This window comes from Micropterus salmoides, unplaced genomic scaffold (genome assembly GCF_014851395.1).
Source record: "Micropterus salmoides isolate LMB-PRFRI ecotype aquatic unplaced genomic scaffold, ASM1485139v1 Ms_hic_scaffold_1, whole genome shotgun sequence".
Taxonomy (NCBI): domain Eukaryota; kingdom Metazoa; phylum Chordata; class Actinopteri; order Centrarchiformes; family Centrarchidae; genus Micropterus; species Micropterus salmoides.
Window position 1 is genome coordinate 18620301 of NW_024040040.1, and position 18489 is coordinate 18638789.

At 41.9% G+C, this 18489-nt stretch overlaps 1 protein-coding gene across 1 annotated transcript in view; it reads left to right on the top strand.

Moving 5' to 3' along the window:
- The window catches only part of LOC119904772 (nck-associated protein 5-like), a 143617-nt gene that overhangs the window by 108968 nt on the left and 16160 nt on the right, over positions 1 to 18489 (top strand). Inside the window, 9 exon segments of the mRNA XM_038721458.1 lie at positions 277 to 345; positions 2178 to 2216; positions 2470 to 2589; positions 8766 to 8870; positions 10003 to 10191; positions 10559 to 13976; positions 13979 to 14126; positions 14776 to 14881; positions 16060 to 16147. Coding sequence (XP_038577386.1) covers positions 277 to 345; positions 2178 to 2216; positions 2470 to 2589; positions 8766 to 8870; positions 10003 to 10191; positions 10559 to 13976; positions 13979 to 14126; positions 14776 to 14881; positions 16060 to 16147 — 4282 coding nt within the window.

An 18489-nucleotide genomic window follows, 5' to 3' on the forward strand; every position in this document is an offset into this window, starting at 1 on the left:
CATACTCCAAATGGCTGGCTGCCGCCCCAAAGTTCAGCATCATAACATTCATCCCCTTGACCTTTTTCTCTGTGGTACTTTGTAAATGTTTTAGTGGTCATCCTGGTTCAGCGTTGACATGTGACCTTTGTGAAGCAAGTTTCCTCTTAGCTGCAGCTCAGGCTGATTGCTACTTCTGTCTCCATCGTCATTGCGTCAAGTGTAACCAAAGTCACAACGAAGTTCATGCTGCATTGACACTGAGTGTGGCTGACTGTATGTGTGTGTTCTTTGCAGGAGAAGAATTCCGCCTTGGCTTTGGAGAATGAGAGCCAGAGGGAACAGTATGAACGCTGTCTAGATGAGGTGAGTGCGGACCTTGTTCACCTCAAGGCACATTCAAGGGCGCCGTATGATGCGCCAGATGTTTTACTTACCTTGAGAAGTTCAAGAGTGTTTATTGAATTTGTTTTTGAGTTCATGTGAACGTAATGAGTAATATTGTTGAGCTTAAGATTAAGGTTTTAATGAGTTCCTGCAAAGCACATTGTGTTTGTCACAGGTTGGCAATTTACTTGAACCACAGCTTGAGGGAGGCGGAGGTGAATTGTTAATATTAATAATTAATTTGGAAAACAGTGTCTCATTTTTTTAGGCACTTACATCTCCCATCCCTCACTTTAAAGAAGAGGCTAGCATGTCTCAGGTGCACTAGGCTCGACAAAGCTTCAACATTAGCTGACTGATTTATGTAAAAAAAAAAAAACTTTTATGGCAGCCAAGATGCTAGTTATTTTCCACACTAAAATGCGAGCTGTGAAATAAGCGTAACCTAATGTGAACTGGTGTTGTTGAAGCAACGGTTTACTCAACGATGGCACTTGTGTGCCCTCTGGTTATTTGTGAGAGCTTGATAAGTGCTGTTTAGGGGGCTGCATAAGGGGAATAAACCAGCCCGGCTCTTGGCTGTGCCTGCCTGCTGAATCACTCCAGGAGCGCTGCTACAGGAAAGTATATCCGGCAGGGACAAGTTACACAATTTGTCCTGGAACCAACAGGCTCAGTAGACTGAGCAGATCCGCTGGAGGGCGGGAAAGACAGGGCGAGAGAAGAAGGGGTAATGGAAGAGGAAAGGATGGAGAGAGGCAGAGGAGGAACGGGTGAGGAAGAAGATTGAAAAGTGATAAAAAAGAAAGGGAGGGGGAGCATTTTAGGATACAGCTGTATTAGAGTTTGCATCCTCCGTGGATTGTATTTGGGATAAATTCAGTCCTCGTCTCCGTTCTGCTTCCCTGACCTCATTAAGATGGCTCAACTCGGCTTTGTTGTGTTTACTTGTCAACTATTTTCCTATGTGGTTGACTTTTGTGGAAGGAGGGCTTGGTAATGATCCTGTTTGGATGATGGAGGCTGTGTGTGCCTCTCTAACGACTGCACAGAACAACAGCGGAGAGCCTGAGGTTTGCTTTGTAACAGAAGGGATGATTTTTTTTTTTATGCTAGACCAGCTGCCTCTCAAAATTGTTATGTGTGGGCAAGCTCATTTGTAGTTTAATTACTTGTGTCCAAGTCATACAGTGTCTGCAATCAGAGTTCAAATTCTCCGTCCAAGACCATTAACAATGGTTTCGTTTGATCACTTGGGTGTTTTACAACTTGCGGTTCCAGGAGCAGGGCTCATTTCACCATATTTACTCCCATCTCTCCTCATTCAATAAATGAGAGCGAGTGCACTCAAAAGAGCCGATGTGGCTTCACAGGGTATTAATGAGCAATCAATGGGCAGTAATCGGAGCTGCTTCTCCATCGGCGTTGTGGTCTCAAGTGCGGGCGAGTGTTAGCCGCTGTGAGACCAAAGCCCAGACGCCTCTGCTTCCACATCAGCCTGCCACTGTCAATACCACCATTACGAAGTGAGAATTAAAGAGTGTAAAACATGTACGTGTGTGCATGTTTAAAAGAAACTCTGTACACACACCAGACACTAGAGAAATCTATAACAATATATTGTGCCATAGTGTTCAAGAAAGCTCATAGTAATTTATTTTATGTGTAAACTCGCTAAGGAAGCAGTTCCAAGGCGCCCTACAGGGGCCTGTAAGGGTCATAGAAGCTGAAGCAGACCTTATCACTGTGCCAAAGCAGCCAAATTGCATTCAGTGATGCCTTGTTTTTTCTACTTTCTCTGTCTGTTTAAGGTTGCCAATCAAGTTGTGCAGGCGCTGCTCACCCAGAAGGTTTGTGTCCTATTTCCATGGAAACCTTTTTACACCTCATCTCAGATCACTTTTAACAGCACTGCCTTTATTAAATAACCCATCAAAATGGTGAAAATCTCACATTATTAGATTTATGGTGCATGTTGACGATGGTTTGCCCCCGATGTACATGGTCACAATATGTTTTACACCTGTCATGCAAATGCAGTAGCTGAGCGTTGCATTAAAAGACAGTATTTTCCTGACACTTCCCGTGTTGCTGCTCCCTCAGGATCTGAGAGAGGAATGTCTGAAGTTGCGAACTCGAGTTTTCGACCTCGAGCAGCAGAATCGGGCGCTGGGGGTTTTGTTCCAGCAGCGGATCAAGCCTGCCTCAGACATGCTTCTCCAGGTATGCTGCCTACTCAAAACCCAATTTAACAAGCTACTGTAAAGGCTAGTTTGAATGCAACAGATCCTCCTATAGATGTCATCATGTTTATCCATAGCATAGTATTCCTCACAGTCATAAACCTGACTTCTCACACTCAGCCTCCCCTGCACTCAGCTGGTTCCTGAAAGGAAGCAGCAGCCCCTCCAGTAAACAAGACCGAGCGCTTATTCGCATGCATTTAAAGTTGTTTTTCATTTTGGTTGTTATTAAACTGCTCTGGGGTCTCAGCCGCAGATAGCGGGCTGCAAAGTAGACTGTAAATGCTTTGATTTAGAATACAAAAAAACATCAATCTTCATCAGTCTTTTTCCTTCTCCAGCTGCAGTTTTTTTTTTGGTTTTCTGTTTTGAAATAAAGATAAAGGAAGTGCAGGAGTTTAAGTACAGATCCCTTGCCGTTGTTTTGGTTTGTTTGTCATGCATCATGAGTCATTCTGGGATTGCACATTATGCATTTTTAAATTTGTTATTTTTATGGTTTCAAGTTTAGGGTTCCCACATGCACTAAGGACTCTCTGGTGACTGGGACATTCAACAAACTTCCTAAAACTATTTAGGAAGGCTTCTAAAAAGACAAACATGAAGTTAAAATATACCCCCAAAAAGTCTATATCCTTCTTGGTGCCCACAAAAATTAATACCACACCCCAAACAAGAATAAAACGTGCAGTGATTTTATCTACCGCAGTTCTAGTGTTTGCAACACTACAACTACACTCTGCTGCATGAAGGGACGACTTGTCTCCTACACATCCCAAAACCCAAAGATTTGAACCAACAACCATGTAGTCTTTCTTCTGTAGCCATCAGACAAGGGCTACTGTACTTACATTACTCTACAAACCCTACATTCCTCTATTTTGAGTGGCTGAAAATTGCCTCACTTCATCTTTTTGGTCCCTTAGAAAACACCAATTTACTGAAAAATGTCTGTGTGAGCATTCCAGTTACATTTTTAAGGTGTAATTATGAGACAGACTGACCTGCCACTGTTTACTTTACCAGTCTATTGTCAACAATAATATAGCATTGCAGGGCAAGAAGGTCAGTTTGGAAAGTAGGGGTTTCACATAATTGCGCAAACTGTCATGGGGCTCCTCGCTGTCAATATGAAAATTGCAAGCTGTCAAAAGAGGGGAAGGGGAAAGGGGAGCTGTCAGTCCATCCAGATGAGAGGAGAGAGGAAGATGAGAGGATGAAAAAAGAGGTGGCAAGCAAAAGTAGATAAGGAGGGAAGGACAGGAGGGTGAAAATGGAGAGAGATGAGATAGCAGAGAAGCATGGGCACCAAGATGACAAGGAGGTAGAAGTGAAAAACTAAGGGCAAAATACGAAGAGGCAGAAATGGTAGATAAATTAGAGTTTTTTTTAAAAAGAGGAAAGAGAAATAATATGGCTCTGGGTGTGTTGCTAAGCTGTCTGTGAGTTCCAGCTACATCCAGTGCCATTATTGTACAGGCAGGAACATTGTCAAGTGAAACTGCAATATAAAAGGCTTGAAGAGGGATATTGATGAAACCAATGTGGGGACCAAGGGGTGCAGTCTAGCTGGAGATGTGAATTAAGGCTGAGACTAATGTGTTTTTCCTTTTTTTCCTTTCATATGATTCAGCTGAAGAGAAACTAATATGCAGCTGAGATTATATATCAATTGATTTGGTGTCGACTTGAGTTCTATGTGCATGTTTGTGTGTGTGTGTGCATCCACATTTTGACACATTTCAACAGTGACGCAAAAATGCTCCGCAGCCTTTATACGTGTAGGTTTTTCCACTGGAAAATCATTAGCCTGCCCGCTGATTATTTAATAATGACATTTTCACCATCAACTGGTGATTCAGTGTAAGGATTAATCATAATGTGATCGTGCTGCTCCGGATGTTCTGTGCATCCATTATGAGCTCTCCACTCATGTGTGGGAGAGCTGTTAAAAACATCTATATTTATCCTCGTCACAGCAAAGTGGGACTTCCAACAATATGTAATTCAGAAATGTTTTACTTTGCTTTATCTATCTATCTATCTATCTATCCATCCATGATCTTGCTATCAGTGGTTGGTTTAATCTATGAATTGAACGTGATAAACCCCCATGGGGAAATTGTTTTTTCGACACCACACTGCAGTTCCACAATAAGTTAACAAATAAACCAGTTGCAGACATCATAAATCCACCAAATACAAATGAAAAACTAGAAAAATGCCATATTTATGCTAAATTTGAAGCTACCTCCAGGAGCCGTCAAACTTAGCACAAGACTGGAATCACCCACCAGGAAACAGCTGGCTTGGCTCCATTCATAGGTAACAAAATTAGTTTTTTAACATATGAGAAATAATGTGGTTATTAGTGAGCTTTTTTACCTTTCGACAGTCAGGCTAGCTGTTTCTGTCTAGGCGCTAAGCTAGGCTAACTGACTGCTGGCTTCAGGTTTTCCCCAAATGATCTTTTTAAGCTTTCTTTGTAAATGTAATGAGTGATGAGGTCATTTTTAGAATTTGTAACTACGTGATTCACATTTCAATACCCTTTTTTTTTTTTTTTTTTTAAACACTGCTGACCAGCCTCCATAATCTGGCTGAGAGAGGAACAGCTAAAAATGTTGATATGCTTGTCTGAGTTGCCTTCAGTTATTATGTGCTCAGAGGAATAAGCTTAACGAGCAGTGGCGAGTGGTGCGGCGAGGGATTTGCAGACACTGGGTTTTAGCTACATCCTTCCCTGTCTTAATGGAGGAAGTTGTGTTGGGCCATGCAGCCGTCATTTCTTGTGTCTCCTGGAGCCTCAAGCAGAGGGAGTCTTAATCACCCACATGAGTTTACTCTTTCCCATCTAGCTCTGGACCTTTTGCTTATCAGTAATTAAGCGTTCTCTAGTTCCCCGTGGGTATCTTCAGTTTCTCTGATAAAGAACCATAATGCTTTTGATGGCGACTACACCAGCTGTGCACTTTCACTGCCTTCAGCTGAATTGGTTTGATTCCAAATACGGCACATATTGATTTCAGAAAAATCTTTGACATTTCCAAAAAATAATAATAATGGCTGTTTTCTCAAACCATGCACTATTTGCAAGGCAAGGGAGAATAAGTGGTGTGCAGTCCCATCCACTCTCTGCTGCTTATCAAATATGACAGGCAAGTGGCAATTGAGTCTCCCATTACCAGGACAAATGCTATGTGTTTCCTGAGCTACCTCAGGGCCCCAAGGACACGACATGAATGCCATGACCTCATTACTGCTCATGAAGCTTTGCAGTTTGTAGTCAAACATATGCTGCTGCCATGGGCATCAGCCAAAAGTTTCTGTGCAATAAAAAAGTTTGATATTCAATATTTCAAGAATAGTGGTAAATGGATTTCGATTGTAAATTTTGCACAGTGGAGCTTTTGAGACATTGAATGAAGTTTTTAAATAGAACTCGACATACTCATTTCCGAGTATAGCTGGAGCTTTCGGAAAAGCCTTTGTTAGTAGTCAGACATGTAGATCTGGGCCCTGTTTCAGAAAGCAGGCTTAACAAACTCTGAGCTTATCCCTGAGCTGTGGGTTGATTGAGCCTGAGGTGGGAAACTCTGAATTTTCGGTTCCAGAACAGCTGATCAGCATAAGTTCAATCAACTCTGACTATGTTGAGCCTGATAGAAGCGCGTGCATGGGGATGAAAAAAAGCCTACTACTATTCACCATGGCAACGGGTAAATAAAGGCAGAGTCTCCATTTTAATCAGGTGGAGCTAGAAATATGAATGCATGCCAACGTGGACCATGATAGGCTCTAAAACGCAGGAGTGGAAGAAGGATCAATGCGTTAACATTATTAGGCTACTATACAGCATTGCACATTCATCATTTACTAGACTGGAATTTCCTTAATGAATGATAAAGTGCTACAGCCCATTACATTTGATTTTAAATAGGAAGGCTATATTTATTAAGCTGTAACACGACGGGATTAAATGCCGGTGGCAATCGGCTACCTAATTATGAAAATAGGTAGGCTATAGATCAAATATAGGACAAAGTTTACTCGTGAACCTGTGATTGTAAAGTCACAGTCACACCCAGCAGGTTAGCCTATTAATTATTTTTTGCAGTGGAAAATGTGTCTATAGTTTAAAGTTTTAGACGTCTATTTTTCATTAATAAAATCTTGCTCATTTCGTATTTTATTAATGCTGTCAAAACACATTCAGACTATCAGCAGGTAATAACAAAAAACTCACTTTTAAACCTTATTTAGGCCTATTTGTTTCAGCCAATACTGATGTATTTGTTTGGAAGCTGCCTATTGCAGCTATTCTGGGCTGATATTCATTATCCTGAAATATGACCACTGTCGAGACAAAAACAACAAAGAACAAGAGCAGGAAGCCGCTGCTCTTTCTTCAATACGACACACAAAAAAACCTCTCCATTGGCTTCCAGACTAATGTAATTATTCCAGATGTTAAGGCCAAATTTGCATCATATCTTGAATCAATGGCCATTTCGCAATCAACATCTTTGACCTTAATCCTGGCCTTGAACCTAAAAAAAGTTCAAGAAGTGAACACGCGGCCTTGTCATCTATCGTTTCTTCCCCTGTGACCCTGTGACACTATTGACTGAATGTTTGATGAGGATGCTGAGGAGGTGAAATCCAGCACCCTACGATAAGATCAGAACCTCCCGTGACACCTCAGCCACTCCCATCCCGTGCGGATAGCTCAGCGATGCGGCATCACGGCTGCACAAATTTCAATTTCAGGGATTTAAAACTGGGATGTGAAGCCATCTGGCACTGTGAGTCCAAATTAGTAAAATCTAAAATGGCACTAATCCAATTTAATCCAGTTTTGCATTTTGAAAGAATAAAGCTTTAAAATGAGTAGAATAAACACTTAAAAAACTAAGGAGGTAGTACATTTGCAGTCATTCATCAGATTAGAAACTGGCAAGAAAGTGGAGAGCTTGTTATATAAATCCTAAAAATAGTAAAGAATACTTATTTCTGTTCTGAAAAGGCTTTGAAAGTTTATGGACATCAATCTGTTTCCATGGCACCATTACCACCTAATCACTGAAGGTGAAAATTCAGTCTCTTTGACTGCTTATTCACAAGCTTGCACTAATACTAAAAGAAGCTTTTCCTTTGGATGTTTTGCTGAAAGTTGAATAGAGAAACGTAGGATGGTTGTGTTTTGGCCACAGGCGACGTTATGGAGGTTGTTTGTTCTTCAGAGACAAAAGAAGCAGTTAAGTTTTCTCTCTTTTTTACCCCCGACCACAATGTTAAGAGAATGTCTTTCACAACACACAAAAAGTCAATACAAACTGTCAGCAATGAGTTTTATGCAATGCAATAAAATTGAGGACCTACTGGGTTTTATTTTTAAAATGTTTGAAACAGCGTTGATGGAATATCAGAGCAGTTGGTTTTCAAAGCTCAGTCTGCATTTACTGAAGGTGACTTTCACTTTTATAACATGCAATTTTCTTGAAAGATATTTTTCTGCTGCGGGTACACAGCATGCATTTGACTGTAATGGTAGAAACTAAGACTGAAAAATATCAGAGCACAGAAATACACTCATGCACACATGCTGTACTCCCTGAGTGAGCATTCGTTTCTCCATTGGTAGGAAATGCAGCATAAGATCAAGTGTTTTGTTGCAGCATATTTCCAGTTTAAGTTCATTTGAGCACAGAGAACCCAGTATAATTAAGTTCCGAGATTAATATGTGGAAATGTATTTGGTTTTGTATCCTTCCCTCTTTAGCACAAGAGTTAAATAACAAAGGATACTGCGGACTAGCATATGAATTAAAAAAATCAAAGGAATCCCTTACTCCCTGATGCAATTATTTCCTATTCACATTCGTTTTTTTCCCCGGACAATGACATTAATGACTTTGAGCGGAGGAGTATAAATCAGGGCTCTTCATGGCGCCAGTGGAGGGAATCTGATGGGCACTTGTAAGGCCAGAAAAACTTTATTGATGAGGTGCTGAAAGACGGAAAGACGGAAAAAAACAATCTCCCTACCATTCTGCTGTTTTGTCAATCTCAGATTATACGCTAAGGCTCATTTTAATATCCTGAAATCCTCAAAATAAAAATTAAGTCTGGTGTGTCCTCCCTTTTGCCTTTCAGAAACTTCATTCTCGTATCATGGATTTATCTGCGGCAGATTTGCTTCTGGAGCCAGAGAGAAGCAAGGCCTTCTTGCTTTCCAGAAACACGGACTCTCCTTCAAATGTAAGCTTAATGGGAAACATGCAGAAGGCAATGTATTATCTATTTTTTTCTTCAGCCAGATAAAGCGTCCAGGTAGCATAACCCCCCCCCAGGAAATCATTACAAGATATTAAAATACAGGCCTAACTATCTGAAGCCGTGACCCCTCCTCTGCTATCAGTAAGAGCTGGCAGTATCAGTTGGCACTAAGAGGAATAAATCCATGTCATATTACCAGAAAACCATCGATTGAGACTTGCCTTCTGTAAGAATGACTCCATAGGACTCGTGGTACACTAGTCATCTTATGTATTATGCATTAACGACTGAAAATGAGTTCCCTCCATTCTTTCACCCCTCTGAGAATTCCACTTGATAAACTCTAATGTGTGCTTTGAGAGCGGAAGAAGACTGAGAAAATCAAATAATAATGGCCAAGATGTGAATTATAAATCACCTTGTTACCTAATGTGCAGAAGTGCCACATCTCCTTAAATGGGTTATGTTAGGTGATACACTTATAAGTGACACTTATATGAGATTAGTGAAATAGATATTGTGACATTAATATATCTTATTTCTTATCTTACATACAAGAAATGACTTCTTTGCACAGTACAATGATCTGCAGTGAGATGCTAATCGGAGAAACATCTGCCATGTTGTGATGACTGCACATGAAAATTTGATTGAAATTTTTAAATTAAGTTTGAAAAGTGCAGTGATTTAGCATTTTAGGGAAGTTCCCCATAACATTTAATCGGCCTGTCAAGTCTTCATTAAAAATCTTTCACCACAAAATGAACGGCAAGATAGCAATTAGATATGATACACCGAATAACTTACACATCAAATACTCTGGATGCATAGTCACAGGCAAATCTTTTGAAGATAAAGAATAAGCTATAGATATTTAAATTATACTTAAGATTAGAGGAATAGGAATTACTTAACTTCTGATTTAGTTGTAACAGGGATTAGCGATCGTCATTATGAGACAGTTAAACATGTACATCTTCTCTATCCCAGCTTCTCCAGAAACCAAGTTTACACATTTTTCCCACCTCAGAAACCCGTACATAACAGTATAAAAGATGCTATATAACCCAAGTTATTCCACTATAATGTCATGTCTCTTGTATCTGTCTCATAGGAGCTTCAGTTGAATGGAAAGGCGGGTCTCCCTGTGGCCAAGTGTCTGAGCCAGCTTAGTCTGACAGTGCCCGCACCTGTATACCCACGCAGCAGCTGTAGCAGTAGTGAGTTGTCCATCTCAAGTGCGTGCAGTGAATTCTCCAGCGGTTCATACACCTGGAATGATGGACGCTCCTGTGGGAAAATGGTAAACCCCCTTAGTCTATAATGACTCGAATTCCACAAAACAGCTCATCAAGATCCCTTTTAGAGATTTTTTTTTTGCTGTCTTTCTTTAGAGACCCCTAATTAATCCTTCGTTTTACTGTAAGAGTGTGCTAATTACGACTCCAGATGGAGGTAAAGAGCCTTTAGATTATTTAGGAAATGTTTTGATATTTAAGTATGATGGTGCACAAACATGACTCAAGACACATAAAATGCATGGTGAAAATTTTGTTTTTCTTTTTTTCACTGAGTATTATTATTATGAAAACAGAGTGAACATGAAGTGTGTGTACATACTATGATATAATTTGTGTGAGGTTAAGCCACTCTTTCTTTTTGCCCTGTAGTCATCTCTGACCTGGGAGAAGAGGCTGAGTTTGGGTTCATCAGCCCCTAGTAATATCTGTGCAACCCTGGAGGAGCAGCAGCCCACAAGGCACAAGGAGAGCCACATACTAGAGGGACTGAGAAAGCTCCAGAGGAGGAAACACAGGAGCTCTTCTTCCTCATCCAAGGTCTCCAAGTCAGGCTCCAAAGACTGCATGAACTCCAACGAGGGCATCTACTCTCTGGGTATCAAGAGTAGCAGTAAAGGGGTGTCTAAGCCTACCCATGTGGGTAGAACTTTGGCTGTTGGGAGCAAGAAGTTCTCTTATGATTCTGATGATGCTGATGATGAATTGGCACATTCCAGTCGTGGAGATAACATCCCCACCAAGGACAACTGGTTTTACTGTAGGAGACTCTCCCACAGTATCTCAGACAGTTTGTGTAGCTGGGAGGGGAACCAGGACAGTGGAGGTGACGGTAGCTCAGGTCCCGGAGCTATGAAGCACCCTTCTGGCTATGACTCAAAAGAGCGTCCTGAGAAACTCATGAGTTTCATTAATAGTTTTCTCCCAGAGGGAGGGCGGGCATCAGCTTTTAGTAAACCATCCATGCTGCGCTTCAACCCTGTTGACCCAGAGGGTCCCAATCATCTCTCTGATGTGGATGATCCAGAGGAACTTAACTCTGAGTCCAGTGACATCCGAGTGTCCTTTAGCCATCCATCAGCGCAAGCAGAGAGAGACTCCAAGAGACTGTCAAGAGATGCTGCCAAGCTGCTCACACAACAGTGCTTGCGAAGAGACCAGGGACGCACTCAATCTGCAGATGGAAGGCCCAGGCCTTTCAGTCTAATTAAGGAGCCGAAGGGGGCCAAGTGCACTCAGTCTGAGGAGAGCATATTGGCAATATTTGATGCAGAGGGAGAGCCTATTGAACTTTGTACTCAGAAGCTCACGGGGCCTAGCAAGGTAATTGCGGATTACACAGAACTAGTGCCCCAAGAGAGGCCAACAAGGCAAAAGTCAGCAAATGCAAGAAACTACACTGTTCTTGAATCTCCAGAGAAGCCATCTGAATATCAAATTAGAACTAGCAAAACAAGCAGTAGCAGGGATGGCAGTGCAGAAAGGCTGTCAATGCAGTTGACTCCACAAAGGAAACTAATCAAACCACCAAGCAGTCGACCTAATAAAGGCCATTCCATCCCTCCCATAATTGATTCTGCTGGTCCCAAGTCCAGTAGTTCAAAGATACCTGGTCGTAACAAACCTTCAGGATCCCCACTGAGATTGTCTAAGGGCTCCACCACTGAACCATGTAACAGTGCAAACTCAGGACCCTCTGGTCAGGAGAAATCCCCCTCCTCCCCTATAGTTAAAATTTCCAAGTTCATCAAGACACCAGGAACCTGCTCACAGAGCCCAAAGGCAGTAAACTCCAAGCTCCCAAGCAGAGGCGAATGGAATAAGGGCTCCTCCTCCAGTTCCCCACACCTCTCAAGGAGGCACCTGGAGTATGCTGACAATGGTGAACAGCCAACCAGAGACAAACACTGTGAAACCAGCAAAAATAAACTCAGGTCCCCTTCTCCTCCCCCTCCCCCAGGCCGTACCACCTCCTTACTGATCAGACCAAATTACGAAGGGTCGCCTCAAGCACATAAAACATGGGTGGCTCCACCATCCGCGCCAACCACTATGAGGGGCCCTCCCCCAAGTTACCACACCTCACTTGTACCAAATATGCAAAATACGCTACCCATTAAGGATAAAGATTGTTTAGACTTGGATGCAGGCTACGGGACTGCACTTGCACCTCAGAAACTGGTTGACAAAACCAGTCAGCACCTTCAAAAGTCCCCCGCCATGACGCAGACGCCTACTAAAGGCACTTCCAAGAGAATGACCACAAAAGACTACCTCCCTCCTGCAAACTCAGGGTGTGCTCCAGAAACTGAAAAAGCACCTAAAAGCTCAAAGAATGTCCCTCCTCCCTACAGTGCCCTTAGAGGGTCCTCACTTCAGAACTCATTCGCAAGTAAAAGAGGATCAATCCATGAAAATGTCCATCAGACAGTGCAGAAGACCTCTATTAGCTTACCTATATCTCTTCAGGACACCCCTCAAGGTAAAACAGAACCACAAAATGGTAAAGCTGTTATCAGCCCTCCCAGCTCTATCATGCTTTCCCCTAACACAGCGGAAAAAGCCTCAAAGACCCGCATTCCAATGGGGTTTAAAGCATTTTTAAAATCTCCCCCAAGCCATAAAAATAGTCTCTCTATACCAGGCAAACAAGAAAAAGATCATATCAACTTAGTCTCCAAGGAGACTGTGACTTCAAATGCTTCTACCCAGTGTGACAGCTTGCAGCCAGTGTACAGTATTGATTCACCACCCAAGATGTCTATTACAGAGGGAAAAGGTGAGGTCCAGTGTAGGTCGCTGGAAGAGGAAGTACAGGCTGCTGTGTTACCAGAGGAGCGGGATATTTGTGAAGGGAAAAGGAGTAGTCAGCTTTTCTCTAGATCCATATCTGTTAGTACCAAACCTCATCTAAAGCCGGCCTTGGGGATGAATGGGGCCAAAGCCCGTAGCCAGAGTTTCAGCACCAACTACATTGAGAAACCCAACATCAATGCTCTAGATGGACCAGGAAAAATCAGAACTCAGATCATCACCAACTCAGGTGAAAGAGGGAACTCTTTGTCAAGACAGAGTTCCTTGGAGGTACCCAGTGTTGGGTTAGCTGAGAGCCCTGTCCTTTCCCCCAGGACTAGGCTTAGTCACTATGGAGGCATGACAGGGTCAAACAGTCACAACGTCATCCCTGAGAGAACTTATAAATCAGGCTCCAAAGGTGAGGGGTCACATGGTACAGTGAATGGGGAGGCAATCACATCACCTCAAAAAGAGGTGCGTAGCTTACCCAGTGATAGGATTGGTTTGAAAAACATCCGTAAACCAGCAAAAGTTGCTTCTCATCCACAGTTTCAGCCTCCGTCCTCTGAAAACCCAATGCGAGAGACAGGAAGCCTAGCAACTCCCCCTAATGAGCCAGACTTTAGCAGGGAAGCCAAAACTCAGACAGACTCGCCAAGCAAAGCCCCAGATGTGGAGGAGAAAAAAAACACAACAGCAACAGTCTGCACTATTGAAGAGAAAGTCATGATGGGAATCGAAGAGAATCTGCAGAAATGTCAAGAACAGGAGAAGGTCGCTGCCAATGAGACCAAGCAGAAAACGGGCCCGTCTCTGGCAAACTGGTTTGGCCTTCGTAAGACCAAACTTCCAGCTCTGAGTGGTAAGAAAGCAGATTCCCCCAAGGGAAAAGAAGAGAAGAAAGATTTGAAGATCGGATCAGTGCTTGGAGGCAAACAGATGAAGTCTGACAAAAAAAGGGATAAGAAGAAAAATGAAAACCATCAGAAAGAGAGTCAGAGGTGCAGAATCTGTCCGAGATGAACAACAAGCTGAGCTCCATCATGGACCATTGCAACAATCAGATGGGTCAGATTGCCAGTCAGATCCAGTGTACGACGGCCTTTATCGGCAAAGACCAGTTTGTGAAAGAGCTTCTTGGCAGGTGGGTGAAACAACATCTTTGTCATCAAGAAAATCAAGAATAAATTATCCTTAATTGATCGGATGCTATGCTGATTACGTCTTGTCACTGAGCCATCTCCGAGTAGTCTTTCTCTCAAGTGAATCGACTCTTAAACAAATTGGTTGTACTATTAAATTAAACATGAGACATGACTGCATTAAACCTGTGTGTTTAAAGAAACTGATAAATAAACAGCACAAACAGCAGCTCACTGTCTGAGTTATGACTCCACTCCAGTGAGCATCAGTAAGCAGTATTTGGACCAGCATCCAGACACATAGTCAGCACACTCAAGGTAAAGTATCTGTAAGCGAGGAAGGCTCCACATTTCATACCCCAAACTCCACTGATTTGCCACTTCAAATCACAGCTGACAGATTTCTGTCCACAGTAGCTGCAAACAATCACTTGAGAGGGAGCACTTCATGGAGGTTGTTAAACAGTTGATGGAATTTCTGTGCGTGTATGTGTTTCTGTGCCTGTACACATATGTTTGTGTGCGCATTTCATGAAGCAAAAGAGCAGGTCAATCCAATTTATCAGCAGGCTCACTTTCTACCTGGCGAGATGATAAAGGAGGAACCCGGCGCACAGACATAAAAAGAGATCAAATCTTTTTTCCTCGCAGGACTGCTGTGAAGGGCAACTATGTAGCTGCATCGCCGGCTGGGATCTCCACACCCAAGAAACACGGCGAAATGAAGGGAGATGTGGAGATCTGTCCAGATACCGATGTAAGTGAGCAAACATGCCACCATAATAGAACTCCACTGACTCCGTTACAGTGGTCTCTGTGTCGAGCTCTGCTTCTTTGTCTCTGACTATGTTTGGACAGGCTGTTGGCACACTCACATTCATGCAAATCTCCACTGGGTTTAACACTTGTACTGTACATGTACATGTTCACAAACACGTCCACAAGCCCGCCGCCTCTTCAGCATCTTATCCCCGGAAGGCTGGCTATTGATTCACATTGTGTTCTGACTCAGCCTACAATTCATCGCCTACTTTTTCATTATCTACCCAGCCTGGTGTTGTTGTTTCCACAAGGACGAAGGTTTTCAAACTATATCTCACGGAGACAGCCATCAGGCCATGCATGTAATCCAAACTTAGGCTTCTCTCAGCCGCTCCATTCTTTAAATCATATCCCTGCGCTTTGTAAGCAAAAGGTTAAAATTATGACCTTGTGGATTTATTCTTTATTATCTGTCAGTCAAAAGACCGAAAAATGATGGAGAGGCTGAGTGCTTGAGAGAGCATGAAAAAAGGCAATACAAAAAATAAAGTAAAAGGAGTGGGCTGAATGGAGAGAGAGATTTACAAAAAGAGAGTCTCACTGCATAATGTAGGAAATTTAATCCAGATGATGTGGAATTTTGATAACGTGGAGGAGCCCCTTATCGTAGGCACTCAATTTGACAAAGGGGCCATTTAATACCATCCTCCAAGCTTTCTCTCTATCTTCTCCCCACAGAAATACAACAAAAGAGGGACACTTTATGACCTACAAGCTCCTGCTCTTGAACCACCCCAAAACTGAAAAAAATAATAACCCAATTAAAGTAAGGCAGGAAAAGTCTGACAATTGCCTTACTTCGTTTTGAACAAAACTTTCAACAAATTTTGCAATGCCAGGAGCTTGTCTATTCATCTGAAAAGTCATAAAATACATGGAACTGTAAGAAAGATCCTTTTCATTCCCACTTCTCTTCTGCAAATTGCCTCAAAGGGAGCTTTATAAATGGATATATGTTACATAATTGAATACCTTATACAGACGAAGGTAGATTTAGATCTAAAAGACACTTGACTATACTATATATGATATGTATATTTTATGTATTATGATATATTTGATCTGCTTTTTGACATTTGTATCATCAACATGCACTGTTTCTTAATATTCTAGACCCTTATAATGACTCAGAAGATCAACCTTAGGGCTGAAAATGAGGAGGGACACATTCCAGACACGGCTTGTCAAGACCACCTGCTAGGTAAGCTTATGTATTACTGTTGGTCCTAAAGGGACAAAACCTGAAAAAAACATGTGGTAATGTCATTTTAAAGCTAATAAGGCTTTATCACATTTTATTTCATACAGTGATCAGGACCTTGAATTAAACTGTTTAAACATAACATTTCGCAAAAACAAATCCCATGCAAATAAAATAAATAAATATGAAATATATTTTTTTTTTTTTACCAACTTTGCTTGGTTAGTTTCACTATGCCAAAAGCTTTAGTTGTCTGATTTAAGCTACTGAGTTTCATATTTGCAAGTGTTACCTCACCCAGTGCAGGTTTTTCGAATAGCCTACAAAAAGCTGTCACTAACCATCACGAATCAACCAGTGCAACAGAGCATTAACACATTTTACAGTTGTGATTTCCTGACGTGATTGACAACTCAATTCCTTCGCCAACTAATTCTCCTCACTGCCAGACTTGCCATTACTGTGGGGAAATAGCAGCCGCTGCAAACAACATGTTGACAGTCTAGTCAGGTGATTGATGTGCAACCGGGTGATATTTTACAATGCCTGAGCAGCTAAGGAAGGGAAAAAATAGATGCATCAAACAATTTGTGAGACGGGATGATGATTATTATCATTGCAGTGTGACAAACTTACATTGTATGTAATTCAGCGTGGGGAAGGAGAGGGTGTAACTGCTGTTTACTGGATGTAGAGTGCAGCTTGTTCGTCACTCAGTTGTCACTCAGGGGGATATTTGAGAAATTGTCTCAGTGATCCATCTCAAAGGTCATAATGGCTTGTCTCTTGTAATATAGCACCATAGCCAAGCCACATTCAATGGGCGGAAAAGTTTTTATTTTTTTTTATAGTTTTTGTTTTTTAAATGGGATATTCTGAAGCTAATTTTTCAAAGTCGTTAAGGCTAAAAACTTCTTGTTCATTTAAAGCTGCTATAATTAATATGTTTATATCAGCAATGGATCACATCACTACTTCTATTGTAATGAAACCACAGAGTTGTGGCCCCACTCTGTAGTTCCTTTTAGCTTTATAAAGCATTTCAGCAACTGTAAGCTCATTGTTTTGGTTTTGCGGCCCTGTGCTTTCATTATGTCGTGTTCAGCCCCAACAAGCAGATGTTTTTGGCGAAGAAGCTGTAAAAGATTAGTGACTAGCTGGGGAACATGGAACATATAGTATTACCAAGCGTGTTGCTGCTAACTGGCTGTAAAAGTTAGTTACTGTGCTATGGGTTTGCTTCATAGTTGGCATTGTCCATCCATCCATCCATCGTCAACCGCTTATCCTGCATACAGGGTCGCGGGGGGCTGGAGCCAATCCCAGCTGACATCGGGCGCAAGGCGGGGTATGCCCTGGACAGGTCGCCAGTCCATCACAGGGCTAGTTTGCATTGTTTATGTCCAAAATATACTGTGAATAATTGTGAACACTTGAAATGGACTCCAACTTCACAACAGCCAGTTCTTATATATAATTAAACTAGATGTGTTTTGGCAGTGTTGGTGGATCTCTATAGAACCAAAAACGGGTTCTCAGCTTCACTCGTTGTTGTAGTGTAAAGATTTAACTCTGGTTGTAACATTTCATGAAATAATTTTGGTTTGAGCCTTTTTACACGTAGTGTGGAAATGATAGGTCACAGTCACTGCGCCAAAAATAAAACACTTAATTGTTTCTAAGTTCTGATTAACACACTGCCTTTTGTTATTATTCTGCCAGCTAAGCACATCCAGGAAGTATGAATTAAATATTTCATAAAGGTTTCCGCTGCGGCTGCTCATTGTTCGTCGGCGCTGCTTTAATGTCACATTTCTCCAAAGTGCAGCATTCGCAGGCCTAATGCCAGACAAACACATCAATCATATAAATAGTTTACATCTCTTGCTCAACTTATGAATGTGGACTTTGAAGTTCAATCTATGCTGGTCAGTTGTTGTATATGAGAAGAACTTCCCCTGAGGTAGTTTTTATTGTAAAGGGACAATAAATAACATTTTGACTGGGCCATAGCACAGAACGACCCTAATATATCTGCAAGGGTTTGATGGCATTGTTGATCAATACCAATGATTCAGCAATTACCTCAACGGGTGCTGAAGTTTCTGGCTCCCTAGCCTTTACACTATTATAATTTTTTTTAGGGGGGCGGGGGGTCTTTTCAACAGGGCGACCACGAGATGACAAAAAGCTTCTTTCTTAAGCAAAGACATTATCGCAACATTTTTCAGCACATCTCGCTGCTGGATCTTCACTCCGGTGACCTGGGATACTAGTCTCTATTGTGGAAATGTGACTTTAGAATTTGTGTCAGTTATCATTGCCTTTACATCAGATTGCTG